The sequence below is a fragment of the Sparus aurata genome, chromosome 8 (genome assembly GCF_900880675.1).
Source record: "Sparus aurata chromosome 8, fSpaAur1.1, whole genome shotgun sequence".
Taxonomy (NCBI): Eukaryota; Metazoa; Chordata; class Actinopteri; order Spariformes; family Sparidae; genus Sparus; species Sparus aurata.
Window position 1 is genome coordinate 11612329 of NC_044194.1, and position 22693 is coordinate 11635021.

Sequence of the window (22693 nt, forward strand, 5' to 3'; positions counted from 1 at the left end):
TTTCTTGTTAGGTCAAGCCACCTTGAATACATCGTCTTCCTCTTGGAGGCTGCCATTTGCGGAATAATCAGATGATTAATTGAAGAAAATGACTTGAACATTCACGGAAAATGGAAATTGCTTAGGTTATTGTTTTTTCTCCTTCTTTCCCAAACAGCATCTTTATTGTTTCTTCACCACAAGACCAATAGAGAGTGAAATGACTGTAAGTTTCTTCGTGATCTAGTTACAGCTAGAGCCGGTTTGTGGTTTCTGTGGCAGGTTGGATTTTGCACCACACTGGCCTTTTTGATTAATCTTGGTTCATTTAATGGAATAAACACAGTTAGCAGAATTGTACTTTTCCATTTTCATCCTGCACTCACTTAGTCTTTTAAATCATATGCCATTATGTCTTGTAAACACACAAGTTTATACTCGACCTTAAAATGTTTATTTCAGCAGCCTTGTTGTGGTTTACAGTCGACTTGGCCCACAGAGCTTTGTTTACCACTCTCAAGCTTTCCTGTTAAGGCTGTATAATGAAGAAATTCATGCAAGGAGAGGGTCATTTGTCATACTCTGCTCTGTCACTGTTAGGTTTTAGATGTAAAGGAGTGAACTCATGACTCGAAGGTGCAGATCAAAGTTGGAGCCAGTCATTAATGAACTCTGCCAGTTGTTGTCCATCTGTTGGTGAGGCAGGCCAACTGAGGCTGTGCCCTCCTCTCTGCCTTAATTAAAGTGTCTGGTGGGAGGAGACTACAAAGTACAATCTGGCTGGTCTGCTGGTCTGCTGGTCCGAGGACAGTGTCACAGGAATTGCCAGATGCTTCAGGCTTCCCATCAGCTGTGGTAACAATGACCACCCTGGACAATAATTGGATAAAATTCCCCCTGTTGTATTATTCAGGAGCCATCCGTCTCACTTGTGTCTTGATGCTCTGTCTTTGGTGGTTGCACTTTTTGTTTCTTTCTTTTCTATTTTTTTTTTTTTTTTTTGACTGGAAATGAGTTGCTCATCTTGTTACCATGTTTTGTTGTAGCTTCTGCTGTAGTTTGACCAGGCACAGACAGATTTAACCTTAGAGGGAACACTCCTACAATTAAATAAGTAAATATGACTGTTTGTATCCAGAACAAAATTAGTTTAATTTCTATGATTTATTTAAGTAAATAGATGCAGAAAATGTGGAATATGATTGGTATATCTTGGCACAAAGAATTATAGCAAGGGTAACAATTGGCCAATATAAACAGAGTATGCTGAGTAAATTCTTCTCAGACCACGGAAGACGTTATTCACCTGTTTTCAAAGGCAGTACTCCTTTTGACATGTAAAATAAAAGCAGTGACCCACTAATAATAAAACTAGTTTACAGCCACATTAGCATCTGTGTGAGGCTGAAGGCACAGCAGGGCTTTGAGTTGAATGCTAATATGATCACAATTACAATGCCAACAAGCTGATGTATAGCAGGTGCAATGATTACAATGTTTACCATCTGAGCTTGGTGTGTTAGAATGTTCAGTACAGCTGAGGCCGATAGCAATGTCATTAATTTTGCAGGTATTTATTCATAAACCCAAAAAACTCACAGACATCAAAGTTGTTACAATCCATCCTGAGGTTGACATGAATGTCTACCAAATGTCATAACTGTACATTCAAATATTATATATAGAGTTATGTCACTCATAACCACAAATCTCGCCCTCGAGGTGAAACTGGAAGAAAAGATAACAATGTAAATATCTGTACAAAATGTCACTGCAATCCATACAATACTTTATTTAGTTATATTTCAGTCTAGACCTTAGTTCTAGTCTGAAATCAACCGTTCAGTCCCTAGAGTTGTGTCATTAATGTGGATAATATGCTCTCTAACATCTACAATTTTGTATTTCTTACACATTTTATGTTTGCAGGTAGCAAGCCAGCCACCTATGCATGCAGGAGACTCTTGGGTTTTCGTCTTAACTGTGAAATGTGTGCAAACCTTGCAACGTTTGAGCAAAGTAAGCCTCAGGGAATAGGGAGGAGCTGATAACTAATCTTCTGATCTAACTTTGCAAATAAAATAAAAAAGTGTCAGAGTATCCCTTCGAGCACTGGATGAAAATATTGTTCTAATCCTGTATGCAAATTCAGCGAACTGTGTGCATACACTGTCGCTGTATCTGCTAAAGGCTGTATAATCCCTAGATGATATTTCCCATGTTAGATTCAACTGCTTTGCAGGAAGATCAACATTCAAAGACTTGGAGCTCTTATCATGCAAAACAAGCCTTTCTTCAGGCATTATGTCTGTGTTGTAATGTGGACTCCAGTGCCTTCTTTTGTTTTCTGTGGCCCATCGCATGCACAGACCACCTAAAGACACCTTGTCAGGTAGTTTGAACTTAATCCTCTTCACTTGTATTGTTCCATCTCGACAGATAAATCTGTCAGCAAAGCAGACAAGGCACTGACTAGCCAAGAACTTCTTGTCTGGTTTTCACAGGAGACAGCCAGGACTAGGCAGGTCCTAGTTACCCCCTTTAATACCGTTTGATAAGCTGCTATGAAAGAGCTGCCTTCTCTCATTTAGCTTCGGAGCTTTTAGGTAGGTGTGTTGATGGGAGGGTTAAGAGAGGGGTTAAGCCAAGCTCAGTGACTGAGACCCAGTTGATTAGATATGGAAACTTCTGGCAACATACTGAAAGGAAGTCTGAATGAGGTATTTTCACAAACACTGCATAGACCCTTGAGACTGTCTTTGAAACATTTCTCATCATGTTAAAGGGTCTTTGGTGTTTTTGTTAATGTTTTTGTCCTAAATGATTGTTCAGCGCATGTCATGTGTGTGTCTAACAACCGGAATCGAGGAGCAGTTACCTCAGCACCGGGCATGAATGACAGATGAAGAGCTTATCTGTAATTTGGTAAAGCGCTTTTTTTCTCAATGTGTTCAGGCTTGTTGGCAACTTCCCATCTGCAGAACAAAAGCTCTGTGAAGTGGCTGGATTTTAGTGCTGTCACAGCACTGAGGAGCCTGTAACCTCATTAGGTGGAGGAGTGACCCGCTGTGTAACACGGCCTCCTGCAGTTGTGTGAAGAAGAAGGCCCTCTGTCAGCGGCTCCCCCTTCAGCTCCTTTCCTCCCTGTCGACCCAGGCACAAACATGCCTGATCGTCAGCGCTTGCTCCTGGCTTTGTACTTGTTGATTTATAAGACAATGTAGCTACAGCATCTGACCTACTGCCAGTTACTCTGTCATCAGGAGGGCAGGACCTAACTATTTACATGTGTTCATGAATCTAATGTACTATGTTCTTGGTGAATTGAGAGAAAAAAGAAAATAACTTAATAACAGAAACAAATGGACTAAACTTAAAGCTGAAAAAAAAATTGGCAAAGTCCTTTAATCCATTATCTAGTCCTGTTTATAGCATAGTATTCAAAATAATAATTATGAACACGGTAGTCTGAAGATAAGTTATTTTAAAGGGCCATGGCACTACCCTTTTTTTCTTCTTCATTCCACCATTGTAATGTAAAGTTTAGCTTGGTCATAAGAGTGATAAAGCAACTGCAAAACAATGTTCTTATATGGACATAAAAAAGTTTATTTTTATGAAAGTTGAAGGTTATTGGTAGTTTTACTCAAGTGAGTATGAATTTAAAGGGGCCATAGGTAACTTTAGGTGAAAATGAAGATGATGAAAATGATTTTAACAAAAAATTATCAACAGACTGAAGAAATGGAAATTTTAAAATGATGATGTCTTTGTATTGTGTTGCAAAGAATTATACAGAAGTTGGCATTTTAACCAGCTGCCCCTGGCACTAGCGACACTTCCCCTGGGCTTCGAGCTCCGAGTCCAAACTGCTAGCTCATGCCTAAACTGAGCTATAACTACAATTAGCAGGAGTTAGCGGTTACTCTGCCCCTATTAGCTTTGAGTATAAATTTGACTGGTGTCACCTTTTTTGAAATACAAATGTTGTCAGGAAAGGCAAATGACATCAACCTCAATCATCAACGTTCTGAAATTGGAGTTAGTTGCTGTTTGCTGATGAGCTTCAAGTTGGGTTTTTATGATGTTAAAGTGCCATTAATGACGGACGTTCATTTAACATTCAGAGAAATATTGTTGTCCCCTAGAAATAGACAATGAACTACAGTTTACTATCAGCAGCAGTTATCCCAATTTTAACTTGGCCACTTTCCACCAATTAATGTCCTGTAATTACAGCTAGCGTGAGATTTTTACCCTTCAGAGTGGGTATAGAGTGTCTTGAACCTCCCATTTTCTAGTAAAAAAAACATGAAAACGTCCACTGCTGCGCCCCTCATTTGTTTATTTTAAAAACTATTTTTCCCACATACTGTCTGCACTATGATCTTTCGTCTAAAGTTGAATAAATAAACCAATATGAAGGGGGGGAAAACAAATTTCAAAAAGAGCCAACCACTTTGAGATGAGACCATTTTATCAAACACACTTAAATCAATTTTTTAAAAAAGTCTGCCATCAGCGTAAATTTTCAGATCTGAAGTAACTACACGTGCGAAAGGAGCTCTTCTGCAAGCATGCGCGGCTGAATGGTGTTAAAGGTTGAAGAAAAGTCACTGAACAGGATTATATTTCTCTTTAATCCCTGTACATGATGACACAATGGGTGAAGAAATGTGAGCGCACCTTTCTTACCTCAGTAGATCCAATGCATTATCACTTGTGTCTAATTATGATAAGGATCGAGAGTTTTTATCTGTATCCCATTCTAGTAGAATTGTTGTCTGGATTTTAAATTTCCCTTTCTGGCCCGTTCTTTATTGGCCGAGTGGCATTTTCTCCGTTTCACTTCAGTCTGTGGTCATCCGCTAAGACCACCCTGTTGTTAACTGGAGTCTGCAGAGCGTTTGCCTTCCACTGAAACTTGACTGCTGTGGGGCGGAGTCGGGTTGTGCACTTTTGAGATTGAACAGGAATACTTTGGGGATCACTTTGTTTCACATTTCAATCCCTCGCCTCTGTAGGAGAAAGAGAGATTCCCTCTGTGGTGAGAGCCATGTAATCCCCCTGTCCAGCCTGTAGCTTGTTGTCCCCTGACTGTACCTCTGTTTCACTCCGTCTCCCTTTCTGTCCTCACCTCAACAGAACAATGCAGACCAAGTGGCCTTCCAAGTGGGCGGCGGCCTGTCGGCTCTGGAACAAATCCTGCAGGTCGTCACTGCTGCTTCCACACCCACTGCAGTTCCTCGTATTCCTCTCAAGTGAGTACTGTTACCAAATTCAATTGTTTACATTTAAATAACATAAAGATATACTTGAATACGTGAAAGTGGAACGTGGAGGCAAGTATTTTTCGGTGGTTTCACACACAATTCAAAACTAAAGAAATAGTTGCTATGCCTTTCTGTACACTATCATGACTTAATCAGGTTTCTGTTTGGAGCCAGTAGGGTGAGCTGTCTCTTTAACCTATGATCGGAACAGTTCGATTTCTGAAATGCTGACCAGTTGTTGTTGAGATCAGTAATGACTTTGGCCATGAGCGAGAGAGAACTTTTTTACTTAAGTGTAAGGGTCAGGTTGGAGAGATTCAATATTTAGGAGATTTGGTATGCAGTAGAAGAAGGCATCTCTCTTGGCACACCTTTTTGTAGACAACACTGACAAACATAAAACGTTTTCTTAAGGCTCTACTTATCAGGACTTAGGAGAGAATTAACAATGAGAAATAACACTAAAATAAATGGAAAAGTCTAAATAAAGTCTATACAAAAGTCTAAATTTAAGTTTATTGTTAGGAAACATCATTGTTCGTTGAAAATCATTCCACACCTATTCCAGTCCTGTGAGCTAATGAAGTGAATGATCTATGATAAACAGTGCTTGCATAAAGACCCCACTGACAAAATGCATATTTTGTTAACCTGGCCTAAAATGGCACAAGGAACGGCAACTAGCATATGGACTGGCTTACTTGATGTATTTACTAACCCCAACCCAAAAAGGAATGAGTAATAGAGAGAGCATTTTAAGAATAAGAATTGATTCTAATGTTTTATTTATTTGAATTTAATTTGATAGGGATGCTGGTCAGTATCATAAAACAACATACATACCACACAACATCACACACATACTACAATGCGCCGATATACATATCACCTACATCAAAGCACAAAACTTAAAGGAGATGAACACTTTAGAGTTGCGTGTAAGTTTATCTATACTGTTTCATGTCTGTCTACTCTGTGCTGTGCTAAGCAGCTGTTACAGTCTTTCTTCCCACTGTCTCCTCTTTGACTGTATCCTTTCTCTGACCCTCCTGACAACCCACTTCTTTATTTCGTCTCTGCAATTGTTTTTGCAATTGCATGAAGTGAGTGAGCTAATCTAGACTAACCTACTTCATCACTGTTTATAAATGTTTCATCCCGATAAATATCCTGAAAATGTATTAATGAGTAACAGTGCTGCTCTTCCAGAAATGGAAAGCGTTTCCATTTCCGTCATCAATTTGCGTTCATGCTTTTCTTTCGAAACACAAAAAGCACATGTGTCCCATCTATCATTTAGAGTGCAGAGTATTTTTGAGTTGTGGGTCTGACGTTTGCATGGCCTGCCAGTAGATAACCTCAGAGAGGCTGCTGTACTCACTAGTGGGACTCTGTAATGGACTCGAATGGCCTTGCACTCCCATTCATTAGCATTTACTGGTCTCTGAATCTCTGCTAATGGACAAATGCTTCTTATATTTATAAGGCTTTTAAAGGGCATCACATGTATATTGATTTTTTTTGTACTCTCTTCCTCAATCATTGTAATCTGAGGGAATTTTTAAGCAGACTTCAGAATTGGAAGAAACGTTATTATCTTAAATGGAGAGACTGTCCTCTTGTACAAAGCCTTTGTTTGCAGAGTTTGTTTGCACATCCGTGCATGACGGGGTGTTAGCTTAAGTACACACAATAACTCCTTGGCTTTTAAGACATCTTCTTGACATGCCGTGGTGACGGAACGTGAGGTTAAGATTAGACCTTTGTGTTTTTCTTCACACCAGCACAATCAAACTAAGGAGTGGGTTATGAATAATTATGGAAGAATGGTCTTGAATTAGCTTTTCTTTAATTACTAAACCTTTCTCACATAGCTAAACAGGTTTCTCTGTGAAACAAGCAATCACACAGGGCTGTTCAATTCACTGAATTATTTTTTCAATTACAATTTTGTCTTCCAACAATTATGTAAACAAGATAATTGAGATAAAATGATTATTATGCAGCATTCTGTCTCACAGTGATGCTCTCATGTTTCCCTGTGTTATAAATCCAGTGCAGCGCTTTCCTTTACTGCAGTTAAGGACAGAGTGCGTTTATGCCCCTCCCTAAGAACTCAAACTCTTTCTCTCTCAGCCAGGATGCAGCATGTTGAGGCCCGACTTTTGAGTCCCGCTCGACAGAAATTAAAGAGCTGCGCGATGTTTTCAATTTATTTTTTGGCGACAGGTTTCAGTCTCCTCCATCACCAGATGCTATCTCTATTTTACTGCCCAATGACATTGCACACAAAAATATGATGTCTGCATCATAACAAATTTCTCCAGTTGTGCAACATGAAAAAATACATAATTTCTGTTTAATGACACTCTTCTAGAGTTTTAAGCACAATTTCATAAATCAGGTTTTTAGGTCAGACTGTTCCGTCAAGTGCGCATTAATTCGTGTAACCCAGTCAAACCGGCCGCTGCTTGAATATCTATATGCCTCCTTCTGTGAGGTACCAAAGCCTGGAGTGTCAAAACAGGATGAGACAGTTGCATTTCGGCGATACATTCCTACATTTCATATACCAAATAAAAAGGGCATTATACATATAATACACTAATAAGGCTTTATATTGAATCATCTATACTGAATCCATGATTTCAAACAAACATTTTGTTGTTCTTGTTGTTAAAACATTCAATAAATGCATGTTTTTAAAGTCGATGAGAAATCATGGTGAATAATTGTGGTCTGTTATTATTAACCAAAATAATCATGATTAGTGTTTTTGCTACAATCAAGCAGCCCTGGTCATACAGAAAGAATACAGTATGTCCAAGGCCTAATGAGACTTTTATTTTAGTTGCCTGTTTTAGGTATTGAGCTTGATACCTCGGTTCATACTGCTGGAATCTTGAGAGCTTTAACAGGGGAGAGCATACAGCGTACAGCTGTGTGTGATTAAAACAAGACATGTTTGATTAGTCGCAATTTTACTCAAACAAATGACTCCTTTTTTTCCTGTTTAGTAAACCATGTAAAATACAGTGTGCATAGCGGTCACACTCTAACCTTGTGATACCGCTCAGTCAGCTCAGTGTAGTCGGGAGCTGGTGATGAGATGCAACACAAGGACGCAGCCCGGCTGTCTACTTATCACTATCCGTCATCTGGATGGCTGTGTGGCCTAATGGGCTGCTATACGAACGCTAGCCCCAGAGTGCGCTACATTATCTGTTTACAGTGATGCTGCTGTATTGATCAGCTCCTCCTACCAGATAAGCAGAGCGATTTACAAAAAAGGCAGCTGCGGAGATGCTCCTGCCATATCTCTCCCTAGGGAGGCTGATTCCATATTGTTACCATTACATTAATGAGCTAATTCCTCTGCGAGGCTCCGCTAATGTCCTGGTGTAACCCTGTGGTCACTGGGATGTCTAGATCAGAGTTTGTGCAGCCACTGTCATTAGCTTCAGCTGGAGAGATGGTATTCTCACAAACAACATCCTAAATTTTTGCATGTAGTTTATTGTAGACAAAGATTAATTTTATTATACATTCATTTTATTTTATCTTATTCTATTCTTTGACTTGCATGAGCAAAGCGAGAAGATTGGATATTTTTGTATGATTTAATAAAGTTAGTTTAAAGGCCTGTCACCCATTCGGATTCTGAGTTATCTGGGTTGGATACATTCAAACTATTTTTAATGGTGGAGTGCCTAGATGAATTGAGTAGTCTTACAACCTGAGGAAAGGAGCTGCTCTGTAGTCTGGTGGTACGGTAAGGCACTAAAACAAGGTCACTTTTTCCATCATCATCTTTTTATCCACAGAGGCTGCCAGAATCAACAAAAAATGAAACTTCCTTGTAGTAGCTTTAAAGTAGGGGTCTAAACTGATGGTTTGATCTATATGTTGGCTATGTCCATGGTGAAAATGTCCATCACAAGTTCCTAAGGTGAGAAATGAACACCAAAAGATATTCACATTAACTGTCATTGATGTCTAAGAAAATCACATTTTTGGTCAAGCAATGGAGCCGCTTTTATACGGTTATTTTGGAAGTAAAAAATCAAATGTATGTATGAATGATTTTAAAAAGAAAGCAGAGCTGTGAATGGAAGTATAACAGGTGATCTCGGAGAAGGGTGTAGGAGTCCTTGGACGCTGCGTGTTAACCCAATTTGTATTTCCACCTCTGTCTCACATGACCTGGTGTATCCTGTGAAATCAGAGCCACTACCTGTGGTTTAATTTCAGGATGTTTTCCACCATTTGTGTGTGTGCGTGTGTGTGTGTGTATGTGTGTGCACTCCTGCTTCTGTGCATGATGGTGTGTGACGGCTCATCAGATTTCTCCCCCTCCTTCATACCTGGCCAGTGTGGCACGACAGACAGAGTAGATGTCTTGGAAGCACTCAGGGTATCGGAGAGATCAACAGCAGAATCAAATTAAATGTCATTTAGATAGCAGTGAATGAAGGGATTGTTTGACAGCACAAGGAAATGGTTTTGCTCCTCACCTTTTATTTTGGCTTAGGATTCTTTTTCTTCCCCTGAACACAAATTTACCCTGTTTAAGAGGCAGGGACTCAACCTGATCTGGAAGTTGGTCAGATTTCTGCAGCGTCGCTCCAGTCAGGCTTGACTGGGCACATAGGAGACGCACTGAGAGGGCGAGAAATGTGAGACTCAGGTTGAGGAGCGCAGATCTCAGGGTTGATAACTCGAGGCAGTGACAAAAAGCATAAAGAGCCTTTTAGATGCTTGTTGTTCTGTTGTCAACTGATTTAGAGTTGGCTATTCAGTATGATAAATGGACTTGTTTGAAAGACAGACGCAGTCCATAACCGTATATCTCCCTGCTAGGGAAGCTGCAGCATAAATCAGAAGTAACACCCATAAACACAGAGTTTACCAGGCAGTGAAACCTGGGTGCCTTTTGAGTCCTATTGTGAACAAATTCTGACTTTCACAAATGATCTTGAGCCTAAGAAGACTACAAATAAAGTAACTTTGCACATTGGTGGCGCTGGTGCTTTTTCATTTAAGTGCACCTTTTACAGAATGTAGGTGCACCTGTAAAAACCTTTTTAATTTTATTTCCTTACCCACTGTGTAAATGATCGTAAACAGGAAGACATATGCAAATGCTTGTTTTCTTTATTAAAATTACAGCATGCGCAACAAGAAATGGCAACTTAATGCAATTGTTTAATAAAAAAAATTTTAAAAAGTAAATTGCAGGGCACATCAATGCGATTGACCAAAATAGTCGCACCCTGGAGCCCTGTTAGATTAGGCTTTAAAAAAAAAAATTTAAGTTGTATTTTTGTATATAATGAGTTAAAATTCAGAGGTCGATTGCACTCCTTAAGCCCCTTAACCTTACTGTGAAAAGGCCTAATGGCCACCCAGGTAGAGCCCAAGAGGATTGCAGGGGGGCAAGACGGGATCAGGTGTGCTCCATCCCTCTACCTCTTGGCCTCATTTCTCTTATGTATCTGAATAGCTTTACAGGTACAATGGTATTCCCTGGCTGTGTGAGGTTAAGATGTTTAGTGTAGGTGTGCAGATTACATCACTCAGTATTTTTTTTGTTTGTTTAAATCAGTGTCACACCTATCACCCCCAGTTAAAACTTGTGACAGTAGCGTATGGCCCATGTTTTCAAAGCCAAATCGAGTGACAGAAAGTTAGCGTTGTGATTTTGGGAACCTGTGAAGCACAATCTCTCAGTTAAATGTTAACCCCATAGTGGTGTAGGTGGAGGAATGTTGCCTGCTCAGATCAACTGGCACACATCAGTCACACAAAGTTTTTGTGCAACTTGAGACAGGGTGGCGTGGCACTTTACCAAATTGTTCCTTAAAATCTTTAGCTGGAGCTGTCATTGAGGGGTATTGAGATAGAGAGATTCCCAGAGAGGGCGGACTATCAGGTGTCATGCTCATCAGGCTCAATTAGGTGGGAGGAAACCAAAGACAGATCACTGTGATGGTTCATTGTGCGAGCTGGTGTAAGGGCATAACTCAAACATGCCTTTGACAGCCTCCTCATTTGTTCAAAGATGACCAAAGACAAGCCTGATTAGCTGTGTTACAAAGCAATTGCATGCTCATTACATGAGCACTTGAGTGAGGCGATTGTGGGGACCAGAGGGTCCGATCTGTCTTGACAGAATTAAAGTCATTTTGATTAAAATATTTTTGTTAGACTGGGGGTGAGAAAAGACACCCACACCTTCAATTATAATTTTTTTTTAAACTGGTGATATCATTGGAGTGTAATGTACTTCTAAAGTATTTATTATTTTTTGCAAAGAAAACTAACTGTTTTCTTTAAAAGCTCTACCCTGTTTATACTCTAAAGTAATATTTGTTAACTTAAGTGAAAACCGCTGTGTTCTCTGTACATATGATGTGTCAGTGTTGTAGTATTAAAGTATTATATTTCTTAACAGGCCAAGTAATGGAAAAAAAGCATGAACATGTCATGCAAAATATATATACATTTAAGTTTAGATATACTGCAGCACAAGGGGGACACAAATCATTGCACTAAATGCCAAACATTGATTTAGTAAAGCTGTTCAAGGGTCCAAAGGTCTCTGACATAGATGGACAAACATTTAAAAGTTGCTTGGCATTACATAACTACAAAAAACTGGTAGCAGTATCAAATTAAGTTTACTAGAACTAATATTTATGGCCAAGCCGCCATGTGGAAACTGCCTGTGTTCAATGACAACAAACAAAATCTATGACATATGCACATCCTGATGACATTTTAGCTTTTATTGACAGGAGACCAGAAACATGGGTATAGAGGGGAATTAAATGCAACAAAGGTCCCCAACTGGAACTAGTATAGTGGTGAAGATCCAAACCTTGTGGTCCCAACAAAACTGATACAACAGGACTTTGGGGATTGTTTTGCTGAACTACTAAGAACTACTACTATTACTAAGAGTGGTCTCATGAACGCCAGGATGAGTCAGAAACTTTTAATTTCTCGTAAAGATTTTGAGAAGTTTTAGATGAGCGGACTGGAGAGGCAAATTCAAAGGTCAAATTGGCTTACTGCCGGACGGTTAAAAAAACAAACATTATACGCATTCCAAGGAGGACTGAAGTTATTATAAAAAGGTAAAATTCATACAACAATTTGGCAGGAAAAGAGCACCAAATCTCAGCATCATGGCTGTAACCTGAATGCTCCCATTGACCAAGCTGAACTTTATCTGGCTGTTCTGAAATCACTCTTTGACAGTAATGAAGTCAATCCTCCCTAGTCATTTTATCTCAGATAGGTCATGTGATATCCCTTCTATTGTGCACTGCTTTACTCAACAGGGGCATGCTCTTAAATACCAGCAGAGTGACTTAAGACAACTAAAATAACTGCTGTCCTTTGGAGGAATGTTTATGGCAGCTACCACAGCTTAAATTTCATGAGCTGTGTGAAGCATGTAATTATACAACAGTATTCGAGGAAAAGTAGTTGAGTTGTCATTTTGGTATTTGCATAGGCGTACATTTTTGTCCCGCGTTCGCAAGAGAATCGGAGTCCTGATGCACCGTTGCTGCATAGTCTGTTTGCGATCTCATGTTACCTCACCTCTTGCTCCACACAGACTGCACTTAACCATTATGGCTTAACTTTTTCCACCGCTTTAATAAAATTACTGTCAACATAACTGCTTTATAGAACATTAACAATTCAGAGTAAGAAGGCCCTGCTTTGTTATTGTTCTCGGGTGGACTGAAGTAAGCTTTGATGTAGACTTGGACACTGTCCTATCACTCACAATATAGTGCTTCTCACATTATCACCGCATTCTGTGTCTGACAGCTTTACTTTACAATGTCAATAATGATGCAGCGAAACGACTGATCTGCCCACGAGCAAATGCAGTGCAAAGAATACAGGAAGTTATTGACAGACTTGGGTCGGCCTCAGCCTAATCTATTTTCCTTCACTTTGCCAGCGTGGTTTGCCCGAAAACGCGCAGCAGATGTGTAGGTTTCGGTAGATATCAAAATGTTTACCAGTTGAAATAAACATGGCCTACTTTAGGCACTGGAGAAGCAGATTCCTTTCTTCCAGTGAGCAGATAGGACACGCCATCCCGCCAATGGCTAAAATATACAGTTGTCAGAAAATATTAACTGATGAAACGGAGGCGAGGGGGAGTAGCAGTCACAGCAGAACGATTGGTCAGTTATCTGAAGCATTAATCTTCTCCCGGGCTTGTTTTAGAGCAGACATAATACAGAGGCATGCTGACTGGCTCGGCACTGGCCACTGCCTGGGGCTGCCTGGCGGCCGCGAGGAGCTGCTGAGAGGAGTAGTTTTATCTCTCCAGCGGAAATGCTGCACCATCTCAGCCAAGATGGGACTGAGATTGCGCTCAAGCTTCTCCGAAGGTGGCTGCAGAAAGGGGAGTCTCCGCATAAGTAGCTGATATGAGTGTTTTATTCCTCAAATCGTCTTCCTTACTCGCACTGTCAGTGAGATATGCTTTTGACTTGCGAAGACAAACTGCACCCTTAAGGAACCACAAATATAGAGGAGTGTGTTTGGTTTCCTGATGACTGCAGATAGTCTTGTCAGTGCCCAGGGCCAGACATTTACATCCCAGCAGTAGTGTTTCTTTAACGTATTGCAAGGGGAGTAGCGGCCTGCCTCGAGGTGTGCTTTTTTTTTTTTTCTTCTCAAACTTGTGATTAATGATCTTTTTCATCTGTCTATGTTAGATCCCTCTGTGCTGCTGCAAACACCTACTACCTGGCATGTTCCTGCTGTCCCCTCAACTGCTCGTATGTGCTGTTTAGCAACAAGATTGCTCTCCTCATGGACCTGCTTCTGCATCAGCTAACAGTAAGTTTATGCATCCCAGCACATGACTTAAACACTTTGTTTGGATTGCACAATAAGTCTAATAAATGCTGGAATAAGATTCAGTATTTATGTGATATGTTTGTACCAACAGCATCATTTAAAGTAGTATAAAGTTCAGTAAATGTAGGAGATGCTTAACATTTCTGAATTTTTCTAGTTTAGCCACACTTGAATTATGCATTTTTATTAAACCTTCCTTGTTTTCTTTACATTAATCTGTTGATATACGGTGCTTTGACCGCTGAAAAAACCCTGCCATTTTTGCTGGTGTCAGTTCCTGCCACAGTGTTAATGAAAGACAGGGCGAGACACAAGCCAGTAAGTAACAGGCCATTGCCCAACCTCTCCACAGATGCCTCCTGACTGAGGGAATGTGAGAGCATAGTCAGTCAAGCAGGCAGGCAGGCAGGCTGCATTGCGGCGACATGTCAGCCCATATCCTTCAGCACTCTGTAAGAAGGACTGTAAACATCAGCCCACTCCAAACATCTAACAGTGGCGGCTCGCTGGGGCCGCCTGCACTCACAACACAGACAGGACAAGGCGCAGGCACAGGGTTGTGGTACATGCATGAACTCTACTGGGGCTTCCTTCTCCAGTGCCGAGTTCCAATCCAAAGCAGTCATATTTCCTTAGGGCACACAGGGAGAGGTTAGCCTGTATGCTTCAGTTTATATAAAACATATCCCAGCAGCTGCCCTGCTGACTGACATATTCCGCAGCACTGTAGGAGACAAACTAACTGTTCCCTATGTGTTCAACGCAGATTCCGAATTGGCCTAAACAGTTATTCATGCTCCAACACGACCTGTTATTATGTTGCGGTTTTATTTACAATTCAGACAACAAAGTTTTGAATTTTGTCATTTAGTTTTACTCTTAAACTTGCCGCGCATTCACTCCATGTTCTGGTATGCGTGTGTGTGAGCAACAGAGTAAGGCAGTGGGGGTTGTACTGCCATATGAGCATGTACCCTTTTAATTAGATTTGTGGAGAATGTCGGTGGATTTACCTATGCTGTCAGGGTTCACCCCAACCATTAGACCAAATGAGAGGACTTTACCTTAGCAAGGTTCTCCATTAAACAGTAGCACTATATTTTAGATGTGGACCTGTACTTGTGAGTTTTTTATTAGGTTTGTCTGGAAATGCAAATGACAAAAAATGCTCATCTGACTACACTTTCTGGCTTGTTTCTACAGCTTCTTTATTTGGGCTTCCAACTTGTCTTGTTACTCGTTCACTGTACATCTTTAATTGTTTACACACAGATTTTTATCACTTGTGTGGGAGGAAGTGCCTTAAACAGCTGCTGTATTCCTTTTTATTGTGACTCTTACAAATCACTACTACTTTGTAAATCTGGTGATAAACTCACTCAACATTTTGCTAAACATCAACAAAGCATTTAGGGTTAGTCATCGCGTTCATTGAATGGCCATTAATGAACATACTGGATGTTTGGATTGTGTGTAATGGCATTTAATGCTGTCTAATGCAGCCCTCCAGCATCAGGTTTTATTAAAGAAAATGGGTTTATTAATTGCTTTGTTTTCTTCTTCCATTCTTGCAGCTGTATGTCCCAGATGAGGACAAATCCATTTTTGGGCGCAGTGTGAACAAACAAGTCTTTGAGGGTTTGACGACAGGCCTGCTGCAGACCATTGCTACCATCCTGGGGTCCCTCTGGCCAAATATCTCTGAGTCTGGACAAGGTGAAAAGACATGGATTTCCTCCCCAGATGCCAAGGTCAAGAGCTCTGCCACCGAGTCCTTCAACACTCGCACACAAGACCTAATCAGGTATTTTTCCTCCAACGCTCTGCACTCCTCTCACACCGCTTCTCCTCCTCCTCCTACATGGCACTCTCTTTCTCATCTCATGACCTTTTTACTTGCTTTAGTACATCCCTCCTCCACCCCTCTTCACTGGGTTGAGAGTTGGTCAACCTCTGATTTCCTCAGCAGCGTGCCTTATGTAAAGAATAGGCTGACAAAATGTCAGATCTATTGGAAATGGGCCAACTGGTGTCTTGTTAGAATGGGAGTAGTGTGAGAATGAGGGCGTACTCTGGCAGCCTTCCAGCTTGTACCTTTTCCACACATACAGAGCCGCATTTCAAGTAAAATCAGTTTCCAACGGGGGGCATAAAGTAGCATAAACAAAGAGCACTTCCAAAGCTTTGAAAAGCCTTGAACCTGGCGTTGGAGCTTGCCGTTGGGGCCTGGGCTGGAGGAGTCGGTGCTGTGTTGGAGAAATGTGGGATGTGAGGAAAGGCAGGCCTGGCCTGTTGAAGCCGTGTGGAAGAGTGCAGTCTTTCCACCATCCCTCCCACAAGCCATGATTCATCTGGACAGAGCAGCTGCACAGGCCCACCACTCTCATCCACTGACCCAGTCGTAACCCTGGAGACAGGGGAGGGCCTGAGAAAAATGGTGTCGTCAGACTGATAATCCCAAGTACGAGCTCAAGATTTACCTCAACTGCCTTGTATAATGTATATGCTAGTGAGGAAGGACAAAAGATCAAAACAGTTTCAGCTTTTGCTACCCTCTCCCATTATGCAAACCTATATATCACATAGAAAGGAGATCACTGTTTCCTTTCCTCTCATTATCAGTTTTTCAGTTTGGATTTTGGTGCTTTTAGCCCCCTATCACTGTCATAAATATTTTCAATCCATACTCACAAGAGGAGACGCATCAAGTGGCAAGTTCGACCACCAAGCAGGTTGTCAAACAGAGCAGGCAATGAACAAAGCAGTCAGTGTGAGGAAAGATCCTTTCAACCCAAGTAAAGCTGTGGAAGAGGATCAAGTCAAAACAATGGGACTTGGTTCAAGTGTCAGATGACCTGCAGTGGAGCTTGAAAACGGTCATAATCACCTGTTTTGAGAGGACCTCACTGAGTGACAGTTATAACAAAAAAAGGTATGTGACAGAAGCCCAGAGTCAAGACCGATACGACAAGGAACCATGGCTTCAGTGACCAAAGCCTTGACTGGCAGCTGTAGTGCTCTATAGACTTCTGTAAGCTGTTGGTGCCTAAGCAGAGCCCAAAGGTCCAGGCATTGAGAGAAGACGGCCCCAGGTCGGCAGACTGTCAAGGGCCCAGAGCTGGGCTGGCACAACAGGCCTCTAATGACACTATTAGCAGTGATTTGTGGCTGAAAGAATACAGGGAACATGATCATGAGACCTGTCATTGGCAAAGACAAATTGGAGATATCACAGTAATAGCAGGGGGTGGAGGGCTTAGGTGAGGTATCCGCTTTCAGCTGCAGTGCTGTGGAAGTTTGCACAGTAAAGGCCTTTGTTTGCCTGTGTGAGATGAGCTTTTACAAAGGAAGTCTCTCAAAGTAAATGTATTCGCTAATAACCACGGCATGTTTTTTTCCTCCTCTTGTGTGTTCTTCCAGCTACGTGGTAAACATGGGGTTGATCGACAAACTGTACGGGTGTTTCTTGTCGATCCAAGGTCCTGTAGACGAGCACCCCAAGATGTCCGCTTTCCTCCAGCAAGCCTCAGCTCTGCTACACAGCATGTGCAAGCTGTGTTATGTCGTAACTGGACGGTGAGAATGCCTCTTACTCGATTACACACCTTGAACATCACTGTGATCTCTTGATCCCCCTCTGAGAAACCTACACACACCTTTCTCTGGGCGTCTAATGACAGAGACTGAGTCACTGTCCGTTCTTAAATGTCACAGGGATCCATAAAGACGGGGCTCACAGTGACTCAAACAAAGACTGTGGCTCCTCCGCAATCATCCAGCAGGTCGTTTCCTCCAGCCAGCTAGCTGGCTAAGCTGTCGTTACTGCAGATAGAGATAGGCATCTACTTGACCCAGCGCTCTGTCACTCACCATAAACCTTTGCCTGCAGCGTGGGGGGAGCCCACCCACGTGTGCTACAGTGACCTCCACTCAAAGAGGTTCAGTGGCGCCGCTGACAGAGGCTAAGCACACAGTCACACCAAGGGACATCACTACCACAATTCCTCACTTAAAAGGCAAAGAAATGCTGACAAAGGTAGCCGGCGCAGAAATGCTTTGATGTCAGACATTACAATCACATTTGAACTGGAGAAATCGCGATATGGATTTCTTTCAGCTAATACCTATAACCGATAAGTATAGCTTCTCAAGCCTGATACTGAGATCTGACTGTTTTAAATGTTTGTGTTGTTCATAACCAATAGTGTATGCACAACTGAGGGTAAGAAACATAGATGGATGATTTGATATTCCATAGATCTGATGTTACAAAATCTAACTTTACTATTATAAAGGAATGATGAAAGAATTGTCAATGTATTGAATGATCTCTAAATTATAAATGCTTTTAGAGAACCAAAAGCATATGGCTGCTTCGTCTGCAGATAAAACACAAAGACAAAAGGCATATCATAGACTAGTCAACGAAAGCCATTAGGCTTGGTAATATTGTCTCTATTTATCAGCTATGATTTAATTATTGGAATAATTATACAAATTTCTTATAATCAGGCATCCCTAGGAAAAAGCTCAGTCAAGGTAGCAATCGAGCTAATTAAATTGTTTTCAAAGACAACCCCGCCTCTTGGCAGTACCTTAATCCAAGATCTTGTCATTTTGTATAAGTGTGGCACCACCTTGCCAGCTGCAAGGTGCTGCAGTGACAACAACCAGCTGCTTCACACCAGCATAGTCGAAGACTTTTTGTCACAAAGTATCTGTGAGAAAACATAGCGTCAGACTTTACAGGTTTAATGAGACCAGTGTTATGATCGATACAGGAGCCAGCGAGCTCAGTTCTGCCAAGATTCTTGGTGTGTCATATACGAGAATGCTCAGTGGGCCTGTAGAATATTTTGGCCATGCCAGTTGCTGTGTCAGGGGATTATAACGGCATTAGGAGGCTGTGCTCTTGCCTAGCAGCATATTTCACGCAGAGCCTGTTGGCTAACATCAAGTATCAGCATGCACTGTAGGTTCCATCCAGAGGTCGCACACCCTCCTTTCTACATGGCTGCAAATCATAGCTGGGGCTGCTGCAGTAGTCTTAAATCGTCTGTCCACACTAGATGAGGGTTTTCACTGGAGTCTTAAGTATGCAATGCAACTAAAAAAGACTGGATAACATTATTGCATAAATTGCAGTAATGCTGATTGTGCAGTCCAGGCCACCCTGTTGTGTTAAAAAATCTGTAAATGTTCATTTTTTGCTATTCGGTCCTCCACCTAAATGTCTTTCCTTTGAAATTCCTGGCATGACAATTTTAAAACACTGGAACCGTGAAAATGTGTAAATCTCCAGCACTAATGTGAAAAGGGTTGGTCAGATCTGTGGCTCACTAAATGGAGCTTTTTTTGCCATCTTGTCAGGCCTCCTCTTTCCAACTGGCATTATCCCCGGCTTTACTGTTAAAGGGTGATATTACCAATGCCTCTAACCAACAGGGTGGCATCTTGTTGGAGCCAAACAAACATATCACCTTGAATCCTCTCGGGCAGGCCTTGATTAACTGTGCCGGAGCACTCAGCACTTTGTCAGGCAGCTCAACAAAATCCGCCAACTTGTAGACACTGCCATGGGCTTCACGTCATGGCATCGCTATGTTTACTGTAGCTTGAGTGGGAACGGAAGAGCCGATCTTCAGTCTCAAAGGTCCCGCTCTTCATCTGCAACCAAAACTGACTGTCAGTGAGTCATACGAGTGAAGTCAAAAAGTGAATGGAAGCGCCTCCAAATGCAAAGAATGAAAAATTGTTATTCCGCTAATGATCAGAAGCACTTGAAGATCTGAAGATGAACTTAAGAGTAGCTTTGACCTAACATGTCAATATGAAACACATTTTTAACTTGGTGCCCCTCCACTCGCTGCATTTAAAGTCAGGTAATAAGGCAGCACTAACAGGCTTAGATCTGTTATTTTAAGGGAAAGTCATCTCTTAGTCCTTGTCTGGTGAGTAAATCTAGATGTCGCTAAGGTCTGGACTGTTTTTTTTTTTTGGGGGGGTTTTTTTGCGGCCTTGGTCTTGGGATGTCACAGTGAGACAACAATCTGACTTTGAGTTTCTTTTTCCTTTTGCATGACACCAGCAGCAGAAAAGCCCAAAATAAAGACATTTATCCATGTTGTATTTACTTGAATCATATGTCTTCATTGTTTTTCTGACCACACACTTCCCTTCTCTTCCTCCCCAGTGCTCCCAGTATATTTGACAATAAACGCCAGGACCCGACTGGATTGACGGCCCTGCTGCAGTCCACAGACCTGGTGGGAGTGGTGCACACCCTGTATTGCATCCTGCTTCACAGTTTTGCGCCAGAGTCGGCCTCCCGGAGTCAGGAGCCCTACGGCCCCGGGGTCATCCAGGTGGCTTTGCAAGGGATCCGCTTCCTCAACAGTTTTGCCCTGCTCGACCTATCTGCCTTCCAGGTATTCATGATAAATCCAGGACATTTTCTGTTTTCTGTTTACATTTTTTACAAAACATCCCTTTAACCTGTAGCTGATTTTGTTATCAGTGACAGATTAGAATTTTTTTTCATTATTGCTCTGTATCTGATGTTTGTTTGAGCATTAACTAAATGGTATTTGTCCAAGCAGTAGAAAGAGCAATCACAAAAAAAATTTGAATTATCCTCTCTGGATCTATTAAATCTGTGTACAGGATCAGATTGATGCTGGTTCCTTTGTTAGAAGCCATTAGAAGAGGAGTTACTCTCCTCAGGACAAAGCTGACCTGTGGACATAAACACAGGTGCCCTTTGACCCCAGGTCAGATGTCAGGGTTGACTAGAGCCCGCTGGGTCAGCAGTTAGGATGGAGCACGAGTGATTAGCACTGTATGCAGGGGCCGTACATTACCAACCCCGAGGAGGAGAGGGCGACAGCTTCACGGTGCTAAGTCACCGCATAGACGGAGAGGCAGGAGAGCGAGCGAGAACGCTGTTAATTATTTTAATGTCTTGTGGTAATTACTTTGAAGCGGCTTCCTCTCACTGACCTGCCACGTTCTGGCAACTCAAAACAGCTGGAAATGAAAGCGTTTCACTGCCGGAGTTTTATGAACATTTTAAATAATGTTTCTTTTTCTGGCCGGGACGTTGTAATCACCTTGTGTTTCACATTAACTCACAGCACCAGCTAATATGAGTTGCGGTGGATGATCAGAATTGAGGCCGTTAACTCACTCTGCTGCAGCATCAGCTCCCAATAATATGTTTACAGAGGGATTTTCAAAAGGGTTCAATGCAGTATAAATAATTGGCTGGCATCGGTTGCATTTTGGCAGCAGATGATGCAATGATTCTCCAAAATAAATGTTTAAAAAGAAGTTCACATCCAAACCAGAAATGCCCTTTTTCCGCCTTGCATTGTGGTTTTCTGGTTTGTGTTTTCTGGTTTGTGTTTGGAAGATCTAAATGTTTTTGAATTGCTTTTGTTCCGTTTGTCTGCCGCTTCTGCGTCTGTGAGATTACTATGTTGCCTGCATGCATAAATTATGAGGCCTGAAAACAGCCTTTAGCATCTCAGGTATTACGTGTTTGGGTGTGTTAGTATTGTAACATCCAAACGTGTAGAGGAATAGTGATGATCTTACGGTGCTCGGTCACACTGACATGTTTAACAAATACTGTCTGTGAGCCGCTTCTAGCATCTCATTTCAGAGCGGGATTGGGGTGTTTTATGGTGGGACCCCGCTTAAGTTGCTTATACTCTCGCACCGTGTATTTTCCTGCCAGCAAAACGTATTATCTTTTATTACTTTGTCTTGTTGGTGTATTCAGCTCTTTGTAATCACAATCATAGACAATTTATGCTTAATTTACTGTAAAACATGCTAACATGTTTTGTCTGTTACCTGTCAGACTGTTTTAGGAGCTGAGGGCCTGTCTCTAGCTTTCCGACACATCGTCAGCTCCCTGCTCTGGTACTGTACACAGCATTCATCCGAAGAGCTGCTGCACGAAGTCATCATCTGCGTGGGATACTTTACTGTTAACCACCCTGACAACCAGGTAAACCAGCATAAACCTGCACTGACTGCAGAGCAATGGAAATTCACTTTAACAAAGCCAAACTACTGTAAACATATGGATACAGTTGTTATTATTATTATTATTATTATTATTATTATTATTATTATTAATATTAATATTATTAATATTAATATTATTATTATTATTATTAATATTAATATTAATATTAATATTATTATTATTATTATTATTATTATTATTATTATTATTATTATTATTATTAATAATATTAATAATAATAATTATTGTTATTTATTATTTTTATTGTTGTTGTTGGTCAATTTTGTCATTTAATTGTTTAAGTCATCAGTATGTAAAATATAGAAGGTTCTGAAAAATTACTAATAGTGGTGATTGTTGTTTTATCAGGCCAACAATTTAAAAAGAAGAAAGAAAAAATTCTCACATATAAATAAAAGAATTGCATATCCAAAGGAACTGTAACAAATCTTTTTGTTTTGACTTGACTGCTGTTTTCTAACATTTTGTCTAAGATATGTTTGTGACAAAG

The 22693-nt window shown here is 41.1% G+C and overlaps 1 protein-coding gene across 3 annotated transcripts in view; it reads left to right on the forward strand.

The window, feature by feature from the left end:
- The window catches only part of scaper (S-phase cyclin A-associated protein in the ER), a 64566-nt gene that overhangs the window by 33958 nt on the left and 7915 nt on the right, over positions 1–22693 (forward strand). For 2 of the 3 annotated variants that reach the window (XM_030427064.1, XM_030427065.1), the window contains exons 23-28: positions 5125–5240; positions 14003–14126; positions 15722–15951; positions 17568–17723; positions 20341–20575; positions 22012–22161. In XM_030427064.1, coding sequence (XP_030282924.1) covers positions 5125–5240; positions 14003–14126; positions 15722–15951; positions 17568–17723; positions 20341–20575; positions 22012–22161 — 1011 coding nt within the window. Of the gene's footprint in view, positions 1–1908; positions 1999–5124; positions 5241–14002; positions 14127–15721; positions 15952–17567; positions 17724–20340; positions 20576–22011; positions 22162–22693 lie in introns of all 3 variants that reach the window. The other variant, XM_030427063.1, reaches the window with a different exon arrangement.